Source organism: Opisthorchis viverrini (genome assembly GCF_000715545.1).
Source record: "Opisthorchis viverrini unplaced genomic scaffold opera_v5_197, whole genome shotgun sequence".
In the NCBI taxonomy this organism is placed as follows: Eukaryota; Metazoa; Platyhelminthes; class Trematoda; order Opisthorchiida; family Opisthorchiidae; genus Opisthorchis; species Opisthorchis viverrini.
Window position 1 is genome coordinate 455,605 of NW_008751854.1, and position 18,046 is coordinate 473,650.

The 18,046-nt window shown below is 46.5% G+C and overlaps 2 protein-coding genes across 2 annotated transcripts in view; both read left to right on the forward strand.

Moving 5' to 3' along the window:
- T265_08016 (hypothetical protein) overlaps positions 1-286 on the forward strand; it is a gene marked incomplete at both ends in the record, with an annotated part of 5,267 nt that extends 4,981 nt beyond the window's left edge. The window contains one exon of the mRNA XM_009173703.1: positions 52-286. Coding sequence (XP_009171967.1) covers positions 52-286 — 235 coding nt within the window. The remainder of the gene's footprint in view (positions 1-51) is intronic.
- Positions 287-677: 391 nt separating this feature from the next.
- Positions 678-18,046, forward strand: part of T265_08017 (hypothetical protein) — a gene marked incomplete at both ends in the record, with an annotated part of 30,258 nt that continues 12,889 nt past the window's right edge. The window contains 3 exons of the mRNA XM_009173704.1: positions 678-750; positions 5,236-5,420; positions 8,893-9,008. Of these exons, the coding sequence (XP_009171968.1) occupies positions 678-750; positions 5,236-5,420; positions 8,893-9,008 (374 nt within the window). The remainder of the gene's footprint in view (positions 751-5,235; positions 5,421-8,892; positions 9,009-18,046) is intronic.

Consider the following 18,046-nt stretch of genomic DNA (forward strand, 5'->3'; position numbering starts at 1 on the left):
TTCAGCTGTAGCACCCTTCCGGTGCCTAGCTGCCATGCTACCCGAAGGAAGCACGAGGGCTGGGATACTGCCAGGTTGCCCAAGCCTAGACAGGGGAAGTCGAGTGGCGGAGGTCGGATTCGAACCACGGACCTTCTGGTCAGTAAATTCTCGCTCTAACCACTTTGGCCATCTCGCCCCAGATCCTTCTCGAATGCAGACGATTCTAAATAACTTAAACAACTGTGCCGCACGGTTCGGTATGTGCTTCACACCTGCAACGTGTGAAGTGCTGCTACAAGACTAGGTTGGATCAAACACACACCTTGTGTTTGCAGGTGAGGCGATCGACATGGTAGATAAATTTATTTATCTGGGCAACTGTAAAAGTTCCGGTGGACTGGTTGGAGATGAGATTATCTCCTGAATAGGAAGGGCCAGGACAGCTTTTGCCAACCTCCGACACCTGCGGTACCGAGGTGACTCAGTTTGCGTGTCAAGGGCAGAGTTTACACAGTGGTGCGATCCATACTACTTTATGGATCAGAAACGTGACCCTACGCGCAGAGGACATACGAAAGATGTCGGTGTTTGACCATCGGTGTCTTCGAAGCATCGGTCGGGCCTGGTGGGAACATCGGACTAATAATGCTGAGGTACGCTAGATTATCTTAGGAAGAAGGAACTCTCCGCGAAGGATGAATTTCTCACGTTTCATACGTTACGCTGGTTGGAACATGTACTCTGCACACCTGAAGACCGTCTGCCTCAGTAGCTCTTTTTGCTCAGCCTTGTGCTGACTGGAACCAACCGAGGGTGGACAATGTACGACCTGGCAACGAAGTACTAAAGGACTAACCAGTAAGCTTAGTCAGGTTAGCAACTGCCGCTTCCCTGGATGGGGGCCCAGGGACTGAACTCACCAATGGTTGATGGCTGACAGAAATAGCTCCATCGTTCAATCAATGGCGCTCGTGTATCGATGGTTTTGCCTCTAATTTGGATCTTTAATCACATGCCATCGGCTCTAAGGCTTGTTGCCCGTTGACCCGTAATCTAAACTCTGGCAAATGTAAGAATTATGCATGCCCCACACGGTTTCTAGCTGATAAGTTCAGTTTGATTTAATGACTGTCGTTTTCGTCCATTAGACTAGGTTATCGCACATGTTTGAAGTCTCCTTTTTATTGGCCCACACGATTGATGGCCGAAATGTTACTGTAGGTGTGAAATTCAAAGGACAACGAATTCACTAATGTGTATGACGGGCCACCGTTGGCTGTTCATAAATGTGACCTGATAAACAACATCGCACATGGATACCGGCCTAGCATTTACAATAGCAGCCAGGGTATGCAGCAGCGCAAAAAATTTTCATGATTACCAGCAAAGGAAGGTCTAAGTTCCATCAGCGTTATTGGATTTTTTAAATATTACAGCCAACGAGCGGGTTTGTTTCAAATGGGAAAATGTCGTGTTGGTCGCTTACATTCAGGTGCCTTATAATCCGGCACCATTTACTTGCTATTTGTGCATATCCAAAAGTGGACGTCCTTCGGATGTGTATACTGATATCACTACCATACAGCTGCTTCAAAACGCATCGAATTTTCTTCTATTGTAATAATACTAATAATAATTTTTCTTCCAAACTATTGGGTGGCACATCGTCAGGCATGTTCATTGTACTACTGTTCGAATAAGAGCATGGCTGATGGGGTTTGCGATTAATGGGAATTTCCTGGAAAGTGGAGAGTGACGTAAACCGTGGTCATTAACGAAGTAGAATTCATCACACCTGAGCTGGCATGGGCAGGGATCCAAAATTACAAGGGCTCTTTATCTTCTATGGAGGACATACCAGATGACAAAATATCTGATCGTTAGGATTTGAAAGTGGCGGCAACGCAATACGAGTGGGGGTATAACAAACGCTGAAATTCTCTGAACACACTTATCTACTTTTTTACGTTTAAGGGGTCATACTCCTGCAAACGTTATTCAGTTATTTTTAGGAGTGCAATTTGCACGGTATATTCTGAAGATGTTATTTCACTTGTAGAGTAGACTGTCAAAATCGAAAATTACTACACAGTTCGATTTTGTGGCTCATGTCGTAAACCGTTGATGAAATGCGGTTCAGTGGCTGCTGCCAACATTGAGATTTTGCTCACGTAAACAAACAAACAGACAAAAACGAACAAAATATCACCAGGTGTGCAAACGTATCAGACTAACTCTCCGCAAACTCAAAGCTTCGAAAATCTTATGCTTTCGACTAAAAATACCTTGCGTATACTTTGTGGCAAAACTCACTCGTTTCGCGCTGTGCGTGAAATCGACATCAGTGGCAGCAGGCAACAAGTCCGCTATCGCTCCCCTTCCAGCCTTTCCTGGGAGACAACCTCCGTCTCTGGGAGAAGTAAGTCTGGTCTCCTTTTTATTGGCCCACACGATTGATGGCCGAAATGTTACTGTAGGTGTGAAATTCAAAGGACAACGAATTCACTAATGTGTATGACGGGCCACCGTTGGCTGTTCATAAATGTGACCTGATAAACAACATCGCACATGGATACCGGCCTAGCATTTACAATAGCAGCCAGGGTATGCAGCAGCGCAAAAAATTTTCATGATTACCAGCAAAGGAAGGTCTAAGTTCCATCAGCGTTATTGGATTTTTTAAATATTACAGCCAACGAGCGGGTTTGTTTCAAATGGGAAAATGTCGTGTTGGTCGCTTACATTCAGGTGCCTTATAATCCGGCACCATTTACTTGCTATTTGTGCATATCCAAAAGTGGACGTCCTTCGGATGTGTATACTGATATCACTACCATACAGCTGCTTCAAAACGCATCGAATTTTCTTCTATTGTAATAATACTAATAATAATTTTTCTTCCAAACTATTGGGTGGCACATCGTCAGGCATGTTCATTGTACTACTGTTCGAATAAGAGCATGGCTGATGGGGTTTGCGATTAATGGGAATTTCCTGGAAAGTGGAGAGTGACGTAAACCGTGGTCATTAACGAAGTAGAATTCATCACACCTGAGCTGGCATGGGCAGGGATCCAAAATTACAAGGGCTCTTTATCTTCTATGGAGGACATACCAGATGACAAAATATCTGATCGTTAGGATTTGAAAGTGGCGGCAACGCAATACGAGTGGGGGTATAACAAACGCTGAAATTCTCTGAACACACTTATCTACTTTTTTACGTTTAAGGGGTCATACTCCTGCAAACGTTATTCAGTTATTTTTAGGAGTGCAATTTGCACGGTATATTCTGAAGATGTTATTTCACTTGTAGAGTAGACTGTCAAAATCGAAAATTACTACACAGTTCGATTTTGTGGCTCATGTCGTAAACCGTTGATGAAATGCGGTTCAGTGGCTGCTGCCAACATTGAGATTTTGCTCACGTAAACAAACAAACAGACAAAAACGAACAAAATATCACCAGGTGTGCAAACGTATCAGACTAACTCTCCGCAAACTCAAAGCTTCGAAAATCTTATGCTTTCGACTAAAAATACCTTGCGTATACTTTGTGGCAAAACTCACTCGTTTCGCGCTGTGCGTGAAATCGACATCAGTGGCAGCAGGCAACAAGTCCGCTATCGCTCCCCTTCCAGCCTTTCCTGGGAGACAACCTCCGTCTCTGGGAGAAGTAAGTCTGGAAATCTGAGGCTGTATTTAAGTGAACAGCATTGCGGCGCGAACTTTTGCTCTGCCTGAAATAGCGTGCGTCCCACAATGTTACGGAACGATGTGGCCGCTTCCCAAACGCACACCCAAAATTTCTCTAAAACCATGATTCAAATAAGGGAAACTTTAACATAATGTTTTAGCATTTGATGATAATTATTCAAACGGTAAAGTTCTCCTCACGCAGTCGCAATTTTATTAGGAGTTGTTTAAACGAACTCACAGTCCACTGTGCGCGCGGAATTCGTATTTTAATGTCAGCCGGTGGCTTGGAGCATTCCTTTAATAAAACGATGCAAAATTTTGTATGATTTCGAGGAAATCGTCAATAGCCGCAGACACGAAATTCAGCTGTCCAGTCCCTGGAAAATATAACAACTAACGGTGCAGAAGACCCCGGTACAAACCTTTTCCATCACAAGACGAAGCTGACGAGATTGATCCTGTCGAAGTGCTCTGAAATCTCTGGGAGGGTGCTGTCGGTTTTATTCAATCTGGCGGAGTTCATGAAATCTGCGTGAAAGATAGTTAGGTTGGTTATTTAAACGCAAGGTAACCACTCTGGTTGAAGTGCGGGAAGTTATGGAAAACGGGAAAAGCTGGAGCAACCATGTGGACACCGCTGTACTTCAGCTCGCCCTTATGGGGCTGCAGCTGTATGACGGCATCTGCCTCTACAAACAGAGCAAGGATAGCTTGAAAGTAGGATAAGAGGTCATATAAAATATGTGCAAAACAAACTCGGTGCACTGGTCAGACTGTATTTATATCAAGTGGTGAACAGTTTATAAACCAAAGATTCCTCGAGGTTGCACCTTGTTTCAAGTGGCCTGATTTATGGACATTTAAGACTGATTGATGGGGATGAATGCCCTCGTGTTTTTTAGGTACATAAGGGCTTTGAGTGAAGGAAACGAATGGAACATATTATTTCATACCCAAGGCGTACTTTTTTCCTTCTAGAAGCGTGCTTCTTGTGATGCTTGTTGTGTGAGAGGGAATCCACATCTATGGAGTTCGAAACATGCCCTGATGCCTTCGCCGTTCATTTGGCTACTGTTTCGCCATTGCCCGCGGAGTTCGTTCGCAGTTGAAACTCTATTGTGTTTGCTTGCATGTCTATCATATGACCTTTTTTGACTCTTCCTCTCTTTCGCAAGTCCAGGTACCACGGACGTGTCATCACGAGCCCCAGATATCCGCTGAACTGACTTATCCCACCTGTTCGACGCACGACCGCGGAGTCATGTTCCTCAATCCTCGCCGGACATTAACTCCCTTCCTAACACCTTGATATTTCCTTGTCAGTCTCCGATCCGAACATTTTCTCCCTCCATTTCCAGACCTGATGTTATTTCCAGACTTGTGCAAGATAACCACAACAAAACCTGTCTCGCAATTTAATCACGCACTTGGTTTCACACAAGCGGCTCATTCCAATCCCGATTATGAATCCGATAATAACGAAAAGCCGTCAATGAAGACGGAAGGAATACAACAGCTCAGACTTTATCCGTTACCTTGAAGCAAGTGCATGAAGAGGCCGCCAACTACACGACACAAGTTCCTTTTCGTCCTGACCAGCGGATTCCATCGCTCCACATTGAGCACGATGATAACAGCCAAGCTGTAGACGGCAAGCCACAACAAACAAAGGTGGCAGTGGACGCGAGCTCCAGTGAGCAGATGAATATGGACACCGCATGTACCATGAACCTGGACACGGTGGTCAACGAAGCGGACATTTCCGTAGTCAGCTCGCCAGCTGGGCACACAGAAGATTAAGTCTATCAAACTGGTGCATTTTCGATCACTTCGCCGAATTTGACTTTATTAGTGTTCTCTTTTGTTAACAACAAATCACTTGGTAGATCAGAAGGCGAGGAAGAGACACTAATGAAACCTGTTTTGAGGGCGTGGGGTTACAACAACTCGGTGCACCTTAATCAAATGCAATACAATGCCGAAAATAGAAAGGTTCAAACGAAGAACTTACCGAGTGTTGATTGTAATAGTTTCACCTAGTTCGTGTGGGTGCACGTACTAGTGTTTCTTTTGGCAGACTCCCTGCTACACCATCCTGGTTGCTCGCACTTCTTCCTGCTTGAGCCGGTCTGTGTTCCGACGCGCGAGTGATGCATGTGTGTGTGTTTGATTGTGTCCTGTCCTCATGTATAGGTCGTTGAAATGAACAGGACATGAAAACAGTGTGAAGTCACCTGGTGTCGTTCAAAAGGTCATGGAACGGGACTTGACGTATTGTCGTATTCATGTCACGATTTTGACGCGTGATTATGAGACAGACGAAACGGAATGTGGGTAGTAGGTGCCGGTGAGAAATTGATTAGAGGAGTAATTAAGCAGAAGGTTAAGCGTTAAAAATACTCACCTTTTAAAGAGGGATCATATGGGCGCTGTCATCAATCCAGACAAGTCACGTCTTGTCTGGTAATGCACGTTGTGTGATGTGGAACGAAAAAAAGCACGAGGGAGACAGTGGATGCGGGTGCACTAACCAGATTGGGCAACCGCTACAACTTCATTGAAAACCAAGACTTTCGTTACCACTGCCCACACGTCTGGAGGCTGGCAACCTGTGGTTGGACATACTCGCCTTAAAGTCGGCAACTCATGAGGTGACGCGAGTGACGTGTCTCACCGACTGCCACCACCAATGCAACAGAAAGCGGGGAATAATTGTCCTCAATCAGAGGTATTTTGTCGCATGCCGTTCGAGCCTGAGCGGCTTCTGACTGCCCTTAGACGCCTTTGAGCAGCGAGCCACTCCACACCAGAAAACCAAAAAGCGCCTACGTCATTCATGACCGTTGTCAAGCACATATGGGCGTGCACTGCCAGTTATACAATCAGTTAGATCACATTCTTTCACGTGACCCTGGCCCATCCCCCTTAATTATTAGCCAAACAGTGGGAATGAGTACAGGTTTTACAAGCACTCTTCGAGCACTGCAGACAGTGCTCAGGCTCGGGAGAGGGCAGTTTAACGCAGTTGAACTTCGACTGTACCCCGTAGCACCCCCATCATATAACCCTTTGTGTGCCGCTTTCTTTCTCTCCCTATTGCAGGTACGACGGACGAGCCACCACGAGCCCCGGACAGGAAAGAGTAGCCCGCTTTTAAATCCCCTGGTTGATCTTGACCTATTTTTGAACCCCTGACACACTCTGGTTTTGGTTTCGGTTGGATACACGTGTGTTGTTGCCAGTCTCCGATCTTCTCTCCTGTGTCACCTGACCCATGCAAATGTGTGCCGTGCGTGCCGGGTGGATTCCGTAATACAAATATCTATATCTGCACATTTCAGGACCGACGTGCGCCGTCACTACATACTCCCGAACGTCGAACACCGCCGACTTCCTGACATCCCACACTACAGTGGGTGCCGGCAGCTTAGAGCATTGTCGCTATAAAAACGGTGGAATATTTTGTGGAAAAGCTGGTTCTTCGCGTGTTTTCTTGCCCACTGGATTTGAAAATAATCTTAAAACGACGTAGGCAATAATCACGCTTATTACCTCCGGGCAGACTCAAACTTAACCGGGCAGTCGCGACTTGGATATGGAAAATTCTTCTATGGATGGCGTGTGCCGTGCGTGCCGGGTGGATTCCGTAATACAAATATCTATATCTGCACATTTCAGGACCGACGTGCGCCGTCACTACATACTCCCGAACGTCGAACACCGCCGACTTCCTGACATCCCACACTACAGTGGGTGCCGGCAGCTTAGAGCATTGTCGCTATAAAAACGGTGGAATATTTTGTGGAAAAGCTGGTTCTTCGCGTGTTTTCTTGCCCACTGGATTTGAAAATAATCTTAAAACGACGTAGGCAATAATCACGCTTATTACCTCCGGGCAGACTCAAACTTAACCGGGCAGTCGCGACTTGGATATGGAAAATTCTTCTATGGCTGCGGCAAGCGTCCAGCCGAAGCCAAGGAGTTTGTCACAGCTAGCGAGTTTTTTGTTTTGTATGATGGTCAGCATACGTCTTGTCTGGCTTAAGGAAGGTTTGATATTCACCGACATACCGAACAACCAATGGCGTCGTTGATTGCAATGTTGCGTCTGTAAGCTGACCAAGCAGACGGCACAATAAGCTGGCCACTGCTTTTAAGTCCCTGCGCAAATTAAACGAGCTGAAACGGTCTTGTAGGTAACACGGTCCTCCGGGAAATATAAAACATAAAGTAAACTGTGAGCAAGCCATTAGACTGGGTATGTCAGTCGTAGTACCGTCTTCGCGACACCGTATTTGGGCCCATGGAGAGCCACGTACATTAACATCTTGAATGAGCCTTTTGAGGTTGTCATTGTGTGTCGATGCGTACTCATGAGGAAATATGTGGGAATGAAGGGCGTGCATTGGCTAGATTGTGAGCTAATAAGTTAGCTTCAAGCTTGCAATGACACGAAATCAGAGATGCCTGAGTCGTTGCGCGTTTGTGAGATGCGCCAACCCAAGCATGGAGCCGCTACAGGCTAAAGAAAAGCGTGGAGCTTTGCGAAACCATTTGCATCTGAGGGGTCATGTCACGTGTATTTGGTGAGTCTTTGTTAACATCCTTTGCTCTCCTATCAATGACGATCATAATAATGTTGTCCTTTGGTATGCGCTTGGTACCCACAAAGTGTTATGGTATCTTAATCATGTTCATTCCAACAGGTGTGTGGCCTACCGTCAGCCATGATCCTAAGATTATAACCAGAATATGAAATGAATTTGTTCGCAGTTGCATGTAATGGAAAAAGTGGAGGACTGGGAGCAGTAAAAAGAAGAAAAGGCACAGTTGCGGGTGTGCTATCAAACTGGGTATAGCAGTGTACTGAAATACTTTGGTTTCTGGACAGCCCCCTAACGGACGTCATTTTTGAAGTGATTGAGCCAGGCTGCGCAATTCCGTGGGTAGGAGGATATTTTTGTTTGGCCGAGGAAATCCTCAGAGGTAGAGCAAAGCCCACACAAGATCTCATGTATTTTTCGGATCCTATCGGAGGGCTAGTTTGGTGCAGAATTTTTTCATATTCATTCGAAGTTGAATTAGTTTTGGTTTTAGTGTGACAGATGAGGTCAATGCACAAACCTGAAGTGCTCGGGTCGTCTTCGCTAATTTGAAAAACCTATGGCCCCAAGGCAGTATATCCGTGAAAATTAAGTAACGTGTGTATCAGGCTGCAGTACGGGCTGTTCTGTTGTATGGCTGTGAGACTTGGCCTGCTTGGGAAGCGGAACCAAGGCGTTTCAGATGTTTGACGACTTGTCTCAAAACTATAGCTCGTGTGGGTGGGTGTCGTCAGATTTGCAAGGCGACATTTAGATAACGAGTGTTCGGTTGTGCACTGCCGATTTTTGCTAAAGAATGTGTCCTTGAGGTCTCCAGCTAGATCATTACTATTATCTGAGGCTGCTGGCTTGCAGCATGTTTAAGTATCTTATCAGCTCATTTATTCGGATATAGTCAACATTATTTCGGCAGTGAAAGTGAGTTGACGTGAATGATGAGTTGGATGAAGCCCAGAAGAGTACCCCTTGTTGATTAGATCACTACTGTGGTTGAGCATAAAATGGTTACGAGTTTCGAGGAGGAAGACCGAGCTGTCGATTTCATTGAGATATATTGTATCGGTATCAGAGACCAGCAATAGAGCGAATTTGGGATTTAGCGCTCCAAACGGACGGATTTGGCACCAAGCACCCGCGCACAAACTGGATCTTTGCCACGACTGCATCCAAGGATGCACATTTGAAGACTTGTGTGGCCCTCGGATCTTGGGGCTGAAGTCCACACCACTTGGTCTTACGGCTGACGGGCAACCACCCCCTCTCTAGCTTTAACTTCGCTGCGCGTAATAATGCACACTGTTACCGAATCTTACTATCGAATCATCGATGAACGCACGATGCTCCATCGTTATCGCCCATTGGACTAATTCAGCAGTTGGTGAGTTTAACTTTATAGCAGTAAGTCTCCAGGTTCGGCGCAGAATTGTGGACAAGGAGATTTGTTTAGTACTTGGTGAGTTAGCCACTGCAACTTTAATTATTTCTTTCAAATGATATCGCGGAAAATGTGCGGGAGTCGTAATTGATTATATATCTTTCAGAAACCATGTTTAATAGAAAGGTGAGAACTGGATTGATCACACATTATGTTTGTACAGATGCCAGGATGCAATTCATAAATAGAAGGTGATTATGTATCTTTGAAGCACGGGGTTTTGGTAGGTGGACGACTTATGGATATGAATGACCCTAGTTAATTACCGGATTAGTCCATTATGTATAGTCGGGACATTTTTAGTCAGCTGCGAACACGGGCACGGGCCCGGCAATTACTATATTTGGCCTCGGCATGTTGGATCGAGCATAGTTATGAGTACGGCGGGCCGTCGTTGGCCCTGTGGACTTGGCCATTGGGCATAGTTGAATCCTCATAATCGGCGTTGCGCATAGATACGGGTCCTGCAATTCCGATAAGTAGCTAATGTAGGCGATATCGTCTAGTGTTAAGTGTATGACGGACCGTCGTTGACCGTTAGATTAAGACATCAGACATAGTTTAAGTCTCGTTTTTACCGGCCCGCATAGATACTGGCCTGATGTTTACCATAGATAGCAGACATAAATGAGATTGCGCACAGCTATGGGTGTGATGGGCCATCGTTGGCACTGCGCGCAGTTGACGCCTAATTATCAGCATCATAAGTAGGCATTGGCCTGGCAGCTTCGAAAATAGTCAAGGTAGGAGATATCGCGTATAGTTTTTTAGTATCAGCTCCGTCGTTCGCCATCAGATTAGGTGCATGTGCATACTTTAGGCCTCATATTAATAGGTTCGCATAAATGCCGGCCCGGTGTTTTCCCTAAGTAGCAAAGATAAGCGACAACGCTTACAGTTACTAGTACGACAAAATAGCTTGGATTAAGTTACCGGTTAATCAACGCCGCGCTTGGACACGGAACTAGCAGGGACAATAAGCAGCCAGGTAAGGCGACATCGAGTACGGCAGTGGGTATGATGGGCGACCAGATTATGCTATCACACATAGCTGTGACCTTGTTTTTATCGGCCCGCATGGGCACTGGCCTGGTGTTTTCTGTAGGTAGCAAAGATAAGCGGCCTCGCGTATGGTTATGGGTATGAAAGACCATCGCCTGCCGTTGGATTATGTTACTGTGCATAGGTGAGGTCTCATAATCAGCGTCACACATGGACGCGGGGCTCGCGCTATTCGAGATGAGTGACAACGCGTAGAGTTATGAATATGTTGGTGATATGTGAAACCCCGTGATCAGCGTCGCACATAGACATGGACATGATAGTTACGAAAAGTAGCCGAGGCGAGCGACACCGGTTGGCGTTATCATGGCGCTTTATTGCGGTCACTACCTATAGGGCGTCATATTCTTAAGAGGAATGATACCCGCAGCCATCTCGTAATGCAATCTTATCTTCAGGCTAGTTATGCATATCTGGGAAAGGGGATCATCGACAGAGATGACCCCCGCGTTCCCACTGCACAGTTCAAGCTGTTGTCTAACAATGTCGTACCTAACGGAAGTGGGGACCCACAGGAAAATGTGCTGTGTCCAGGTTAGCCGAACAAAATATATTTTGCGATTAAAATCACATATGTTAAAGCTGAGGAGTGTAGAGCAAACAAAAGTCAACAAACGATCATCCAGGGTGAAATTAACATCAGCTATTCTTAAGATGTTTCGTATTCTCAGAGAACACCGAAGAACGCAAAACTATGCTAAAGTACGATTTCCTGTTTTATTTCGCGTAAACCGGTCGTAAAATGCGAATCGGTGATGGTCCGTGACCTTGAAATTTCGCCTACTTAAACGAACTGCTATGTGCAACACGTCATCGGTAAGAGCTTTTTATCTTTTCCAACGTTATGCAATCCGGCTTTAATTACCATGTAGCCATGAAGCCCAACGATCAAAAGAGTTTGAAGAGCGAACTCCATTCCCCAGCGATCCCAGTTCAACCAAGCATATTTCCAACCAAAACAAGGATTACACTGGCAAATCGGTAGGGCAACCAGCCACAGGCGAACTTTTTTAAGCGGATTTAGTCATTGTAGGTTGAACGGCCGAAGTTCACGATTGACCTTTCGCAGCGTAGCCAACTTCATCTGGTTAGTGTCGCCCTCTCAGTAGCCGTAATAGTTAAGACAGCCAAAAATTTTCGGATATTTTACGGTCGACATCGAAAGACTTATTCTCAATTGTTGCACCAAAGGAAGAACATTTAACCGGCGTTTATGGGGTTATTTTCTTATTATTATTTGGTAATTTTATCACCGCTAAATACTCGTAATAATCAGTCAAGCTCACATCATCAAGCGATCACCACAAGCTATCCTCAGTAGCACCGATTTCCCGGAGTATCAGGAGGGTGAGAAGTTGCCCTGGCTACTCACCGAAGTAGTGGAAGAGTAGAGTATATGGAACGAAAATGGGTTAGGTGGTTGATTTTTGTTGGGTATGGGTTTATATTCGATTACTTGATGCCATCCACCCCCAAAGGTTGACCCTCAGTCACCCCGCATGACTGTTGACGTTCTGTATCGAACAGAGTGTGTCCAATGGATTCTTTGAAACTGGCGTATCTGGAGCCTAGTCACTTGGAACGACCAGGCATCACACGAAGGGGGCGGTCGTGCCCTCATCTCTGTCGGCGCCTCCGAAGGAGTCTGCTACTTGCCGTTGATCCCACTAATGCGCTGCGGGAACATGACAAGAGGCTTCCGGGGTTTGGTCACGCACACTGACCGGGCAAAAATTTTCTTATTTATTACTACTAGTACATGGAATAACCTCTCTCCTATAGCTGCTCATGATGCAGCCAGGTTCCAGTCTGAAGCACTTCTGGATCATTTTTATATAAACCCCGAACCGATGGGCTTACGGCCCAAGTTTGAGAAATTAATGGGTTGTGCAAAACCTTTTTTCTTACATATTCCAGAGGGACTGAAGCCGCTGAATGAGAAAAAAATCGAACTCGATCCGGGAACCATGCGTAGACCCTTTCTATCAATCCGTAAACCTGCTAGGCCGAGGACCAAACGTGACCAATCCCTGATTGGCTAACTTATAGACCAATAAGGACTAGGCAATTTCAGCTGGATGAGCCTCGATGGTCCTGGCTTGGCCTTGCAGGAGTAAGTATTTTTGATGTACAACCTTGCTTATTGAGCTTCGGCTAATAAACCTTCTTTCCGTTTATAATCCACAGAAACTTTCGTGAGCAACTGTCTTCGGCGAATTACTGTCCCCAGGCGCTTCCATATATAGTGTGCATACTACATATTTGGCGACCGGGCCAAGGTGGTCGCCACACACTATATAAACACACTATATATAAACAATTTCTCGTTAGTTCTTCCTGTACAAAGTGGAACTGCACGATAAATACCTCATTTTCGACCGTATGGTTATACATAGTGGCTGAATGGCATTTTAGTTATCACTGATTTGTGTCAAAAACACTCATTATATGCGTGTAGAGACCGCGTAAGTTGTCAGGGCTTATATTTTTTAGAACACGTTACACCTTAGGTAAAGACGTGGTGCGACTGTAACAAATACTTGAAACCGCAGTTTCCGCGCATGTGAACCAAATTAAGGTTCTGCTTGTTGTTGAAATCCTACTGGACCTTTCATGAACTCCTCATAGGTCACAGGCATGAAAAACCAAAAAGTTGTGGTAATAGTGATATTCAGAGCTAACACGTGGCGTTATCACACGCGGCGGACTGAGCCTCAGACCCAGCAACCTCTGTACACGCTCACCGGCTACGGGTTCACGGATTGATACACAGGTTCGAGGCTTTGCCCAAGTTTCCCGGGTCGGTTTTGTTCTTGTCGGTCAGTGGGTGTCGTTCACCTGAAAGGCACAAGTGAAAAAGGATGTAGCACTGCTATTTATGTTCTCAGCACAGGGCAGTATGCTTGCCAGCGCGAGGATTCGCATAAGTAGATGTTTAATAGTGCTTCAAACTGGGTTCTAGAAGGAGCGTGGACAACCGTCGGAGGAAGGCCATTCCACGCAGCTACTACCCGAAATGAGAAACAATTTTGTCTAATGAATGTGTGTGCTCTGAGCTTGAAAATTTTCTTACTATGTCCCCGCCGTGTGTTTGCTGGGTCAACGGTAGAAAAAACCTGTTTGCCAATCTTTGTTCAAACAGGGCATAAGTAAGAATTAGGTCCCCTCGGAGGCGACGGTACTCCAGGGGAAAGAGATCAAGCATCGCGAGACGCGTTTTGTAGTCCACGGATTTGAGGCCGGTGCCATTCTCGTGGCGGCTCACTGGACGCGCCCGATGAGGGTGACGTCTTTCGTGCGTCCTAAGTAGACAACTTGGTTGGCGTACTCCAGGAGCGGTCTGACGTAGGCCTCATAGAGTATTTGGAAGTCTATGCGAGTAATACGGGGGAAGGTCCGCCGAATCATCCGTAAAATGGCGAATGCTTTTTGGGCCGATTTCTCATGGTGCAGTGAGAAGGACAAGTTCGAGGAAACCCAGGTACCCAAATCCATTTTGGTGTCTATCCTCATGATGCTTTCTGGTCCCTTTTCACCATGCATAACAAAGGCATTCGCTGAATCTCCTCCAAACGACATATGGACGCACTTTTCATCATTCAGAGGAAGGTGCCAGTCCAACGACCACTGCTTGGCAGCGCCTACATCCATTTGGAGGGCACTGGCATTGGAACTCCAGGATTTCAAGTCGTCTGCAAAAAGTAGACATGGACTTGCAAGAACACCTGGGAGGTCGTTGACGTAGATCAGAAACAGCAGTGGTCCCAGGACAGAGCCTTGAGGAACTCCAATGGAGGCCGGCGCTGGAGAAGGGTAGGTCGAGCCTATTCTCACTCGAAATGATCTGTCTGATAAGAAAACATTGATCCAGCGAACGATTTTCCCTTGGATCCCGTAAGACTAGTTTGTAGAGCAGCGGGACTTGTGGGACCCTATCAAATGCTTTTGAGAAGTCGAAAAATATGGCATCCGATATGAGTCCTTCGCCCTTGGCTTGGGTTAGGCTGTCCATAAACACGAGCATGTTTGTCACGCAAGGGCGGTTTGGGAGAAATCCGTGTTGAGCTGGAGATATCAGGTTGCTATTATCAGCTCTTACTAGCACCCGCCAGCTCACGTAGGCCGTGGTACACCGGGGACGGTGTTCCTCAAAAAGGGGTCCAGTGTAGTATACGGTGTCTGTCAAATCGATTGATTTGTGCATAATTATTAGTGGTGTACAAACTAGCTTACTGGGCCTTGGGTTATGATCTTTCTTTCGAAAGAAAGAAGACAGATCTGTCTTCTATCCGTAAAAATTACTGTGGACCACTAACTTCGGAGAATCGCTCTCCCTCGATGCTTCCATAGCGTGCATACCACAGCACTATAAAAGCACCGCGAAGGCTGGGGTTCACGGCACATTCCAGTGATGAGAAACGGGGATAAACCTCTTGAGATGAACCCAACTAAACATGGTTGTACATCAATGCTTGCATATAAATGAACCGAAATTGCCGTGCAGTATACAGGAGTATTAACGTTCAATGTTGATGCTTCCTCGCCATACAACCAGTTATTTGAGAGCCTTATTATGGAGGGAACCATCGATGGGGAATGAATTCACTCCCCCATGTTATGTTAACATGTTAGTCTAACACAACCTTTCCGAGGTGCATGCACCTCCAGACGCTGGATGGGGACCGACTGCAAGGACGCCAGTAACATCGACTAGAAGGCCATCTTGCAGCGTCTCCAACCATGTGCATGGAGGATCACCAGGACCCCATCCAGAGAACAGCACGATGGAGTGCAACAAGTTCCTTCACGGCGATAAATCCTATTACGAGGTGGCCTGAGGTAAATTCATACTGTCGTATGTGAATTCAGTGCGACGTTTCCTTCATGCTACATTATCTCCATATTTATGGAAGCAGCGATACTGCCTTCCCCCAAGTTAATTTTTTAATTTAATCATTCAGCTGTAACACCCTTTCGGATCCTATCTGCCATGCAGCTCGAAGGAAGCACGAGGGCTGAGATACTGCCAGGCTGCCCAAGCCTAGGCAGGGAAAATCGAGAGGCAGAGGTCGGGTTCGAACCACGGGCCTTCCGGTCAGTAAATTCGCGCTCTAACCACTTGAGCCATCTCGCTCCAAATAGGGACGGTTTAATAAAGGTTGGTTCTAAGAGCAACAGACACTGATCGCCCTGTGGTTAACTGTGATCACAGGCGCACCACTCAATGCAGCCGAAATACTTCTAAGATTAACTAGTCTGGTGCTGCTCAAAAGGCACATATAATCAGCCGCGTTAAGAATAATACCGTCGTATCATACGCCCTGCACTCTTGCGCCAGGTCAACCCCGTGCAACAAGTGGGGCAGTTTATTGAGTCATTGGCTTCGTAAATTGTCCCTCAGGAAAGCCTCAAAAAATGTTGCCTCGCAGTTCAGTCTTCTAAGTCAGAGTTCAGGATAAGGGTCCCCCAACAAAACAACATATACTCGGTGCCTTATGGGTCACGGGTTTGAGTCAAAGACTCAAAGAGCAGTACCTCAACCGAACCCCATTCTCCGGCCTTGGCAACAGGGAAGTATCACTCGTCTTGCAGCTTTTCGTTCACCAGCCCTTGAGAATACCCCGCTCAAACAGTTAAATGTTCCGTTGCGATCCACTCATCTGTTAACCATTGTTCAGCATGTGAGCTGTCTCCCATCAAAATGAAAAAATAATCCATCGTTAAACTCCACTGTTCTGATCCGCTATGCAGCCTTCACCGTCTGTGCTCTGTGTCAAATTGGTAAACAGGTATTTCATGTTGTAATCTTGCTTTCCTTCTGTCGATGCATGTTATGTCTCCGAAGCACAAGACCCCACTACAGGGCGCTTAGGATGAGCTCAGGTGTTCCGCATTTCACTCTTCGGGTAAGTGGTGAACCTGACGTAGTGGTTCGTGGCATCAACGGTATGGCGGTTGCACTCGGTTCGAAGGCTGAAAGCGCCCTACTGGACTGGATCCCAGTAAACCGTCTTTGCGCGGCGCAATTTACTGGTTAAATAAAACAATTAAATTCGGTGCGGCGAAGGCTCCTTGTTTGTCATGTCGGCATAGGTCCCAACAGAATGGAGTTCTGAGACTGGGAAGGACGAGTTTTATCCATATCTGTCACAACTGCTTCGCTCAGCAGGTGAGTATCCAAGTCGGACTACTAAGTCCGGAAGAAATCGTTCAGCTGTAGCGCCCCTTCGGTGCCTAAATGCCATGCCACATGAAAGAGACACGAGGGCTGGAATACTGCCAGGTCGCCCAAGCCTAGACAGGGGAAGTCGAGAGTCGGAGGTCGGGTTCGAACCACGGACCATCCGGTCAGTGAATTCGCACTCTAACCACTTCGTCCATCCGGAAGAAGCGCAGTTAGGTGGTAGATTTGGAGTCGGTTACCGATGGAGAGCCTCAGTTAAGGGTTGTCGTTCCTTCTAGGGTACGCAACTTGACTCTGACAGCGCGGTCGTGCAGGTCCCGTTAGCACTTCGCTTTCTGCCGCTTGCCAAAGCAGAACAGCTCCGTTCACCAACCTTGACTGGTTTCAACAGCTGAGGAGTATCGAGCTGATCTGGTTAGAAAGCTACTAAAAACGCACAGCCATGCGGAGGACGAAGATTGCTAGGAGTTTGAATGGAGAAGAGTTAAAGAAGCAATGCTCTCGACTTTCAGTTGTTTGTCCAGATCATCTGACTCGACGAAATGAACACTAGATATCGTAGAGATCAGTATGTCTTATTACTGCCAGAAAGGCCATACCGGCCACGAGCGGATATGATGGTGCATGCAGATCCCTTAAACACCGGATAATCAGAGGCTTGAAGAATGATAGAGAGCGCTGCTGGATTCAGAAGGCCCAGGAGACGGAGGAGGCAATGGCCGCGCCCCGTTTCACCCAGCCGGTCAAAAGAAGGCAGGTGTCAGCGAAACAATACGCGAAAAAGACCCAATGGCAATTTAATCCCTCAATCGTCTTGAGTGGTGGGCTGAGCACCTCAAGGAGCGGTTCCATTGGTCTCTTTCAACACAACCGCCGGAAGAACCTGAATGGAACATTGACACCAACTCGCCATCAGCAGCCGGAATCCAGTGTGGGATATCAATATCGAAATGCGGCAAGACATCAAGTCCGGATGGTCTGCACCACACGCTCATCAACTAAGGTGGCGAGGCCCTGGCGAACAGTGTGGGACCATACTGCAAAAGATTTGGGACGAAAACAGAACACTAACCGAATGGAG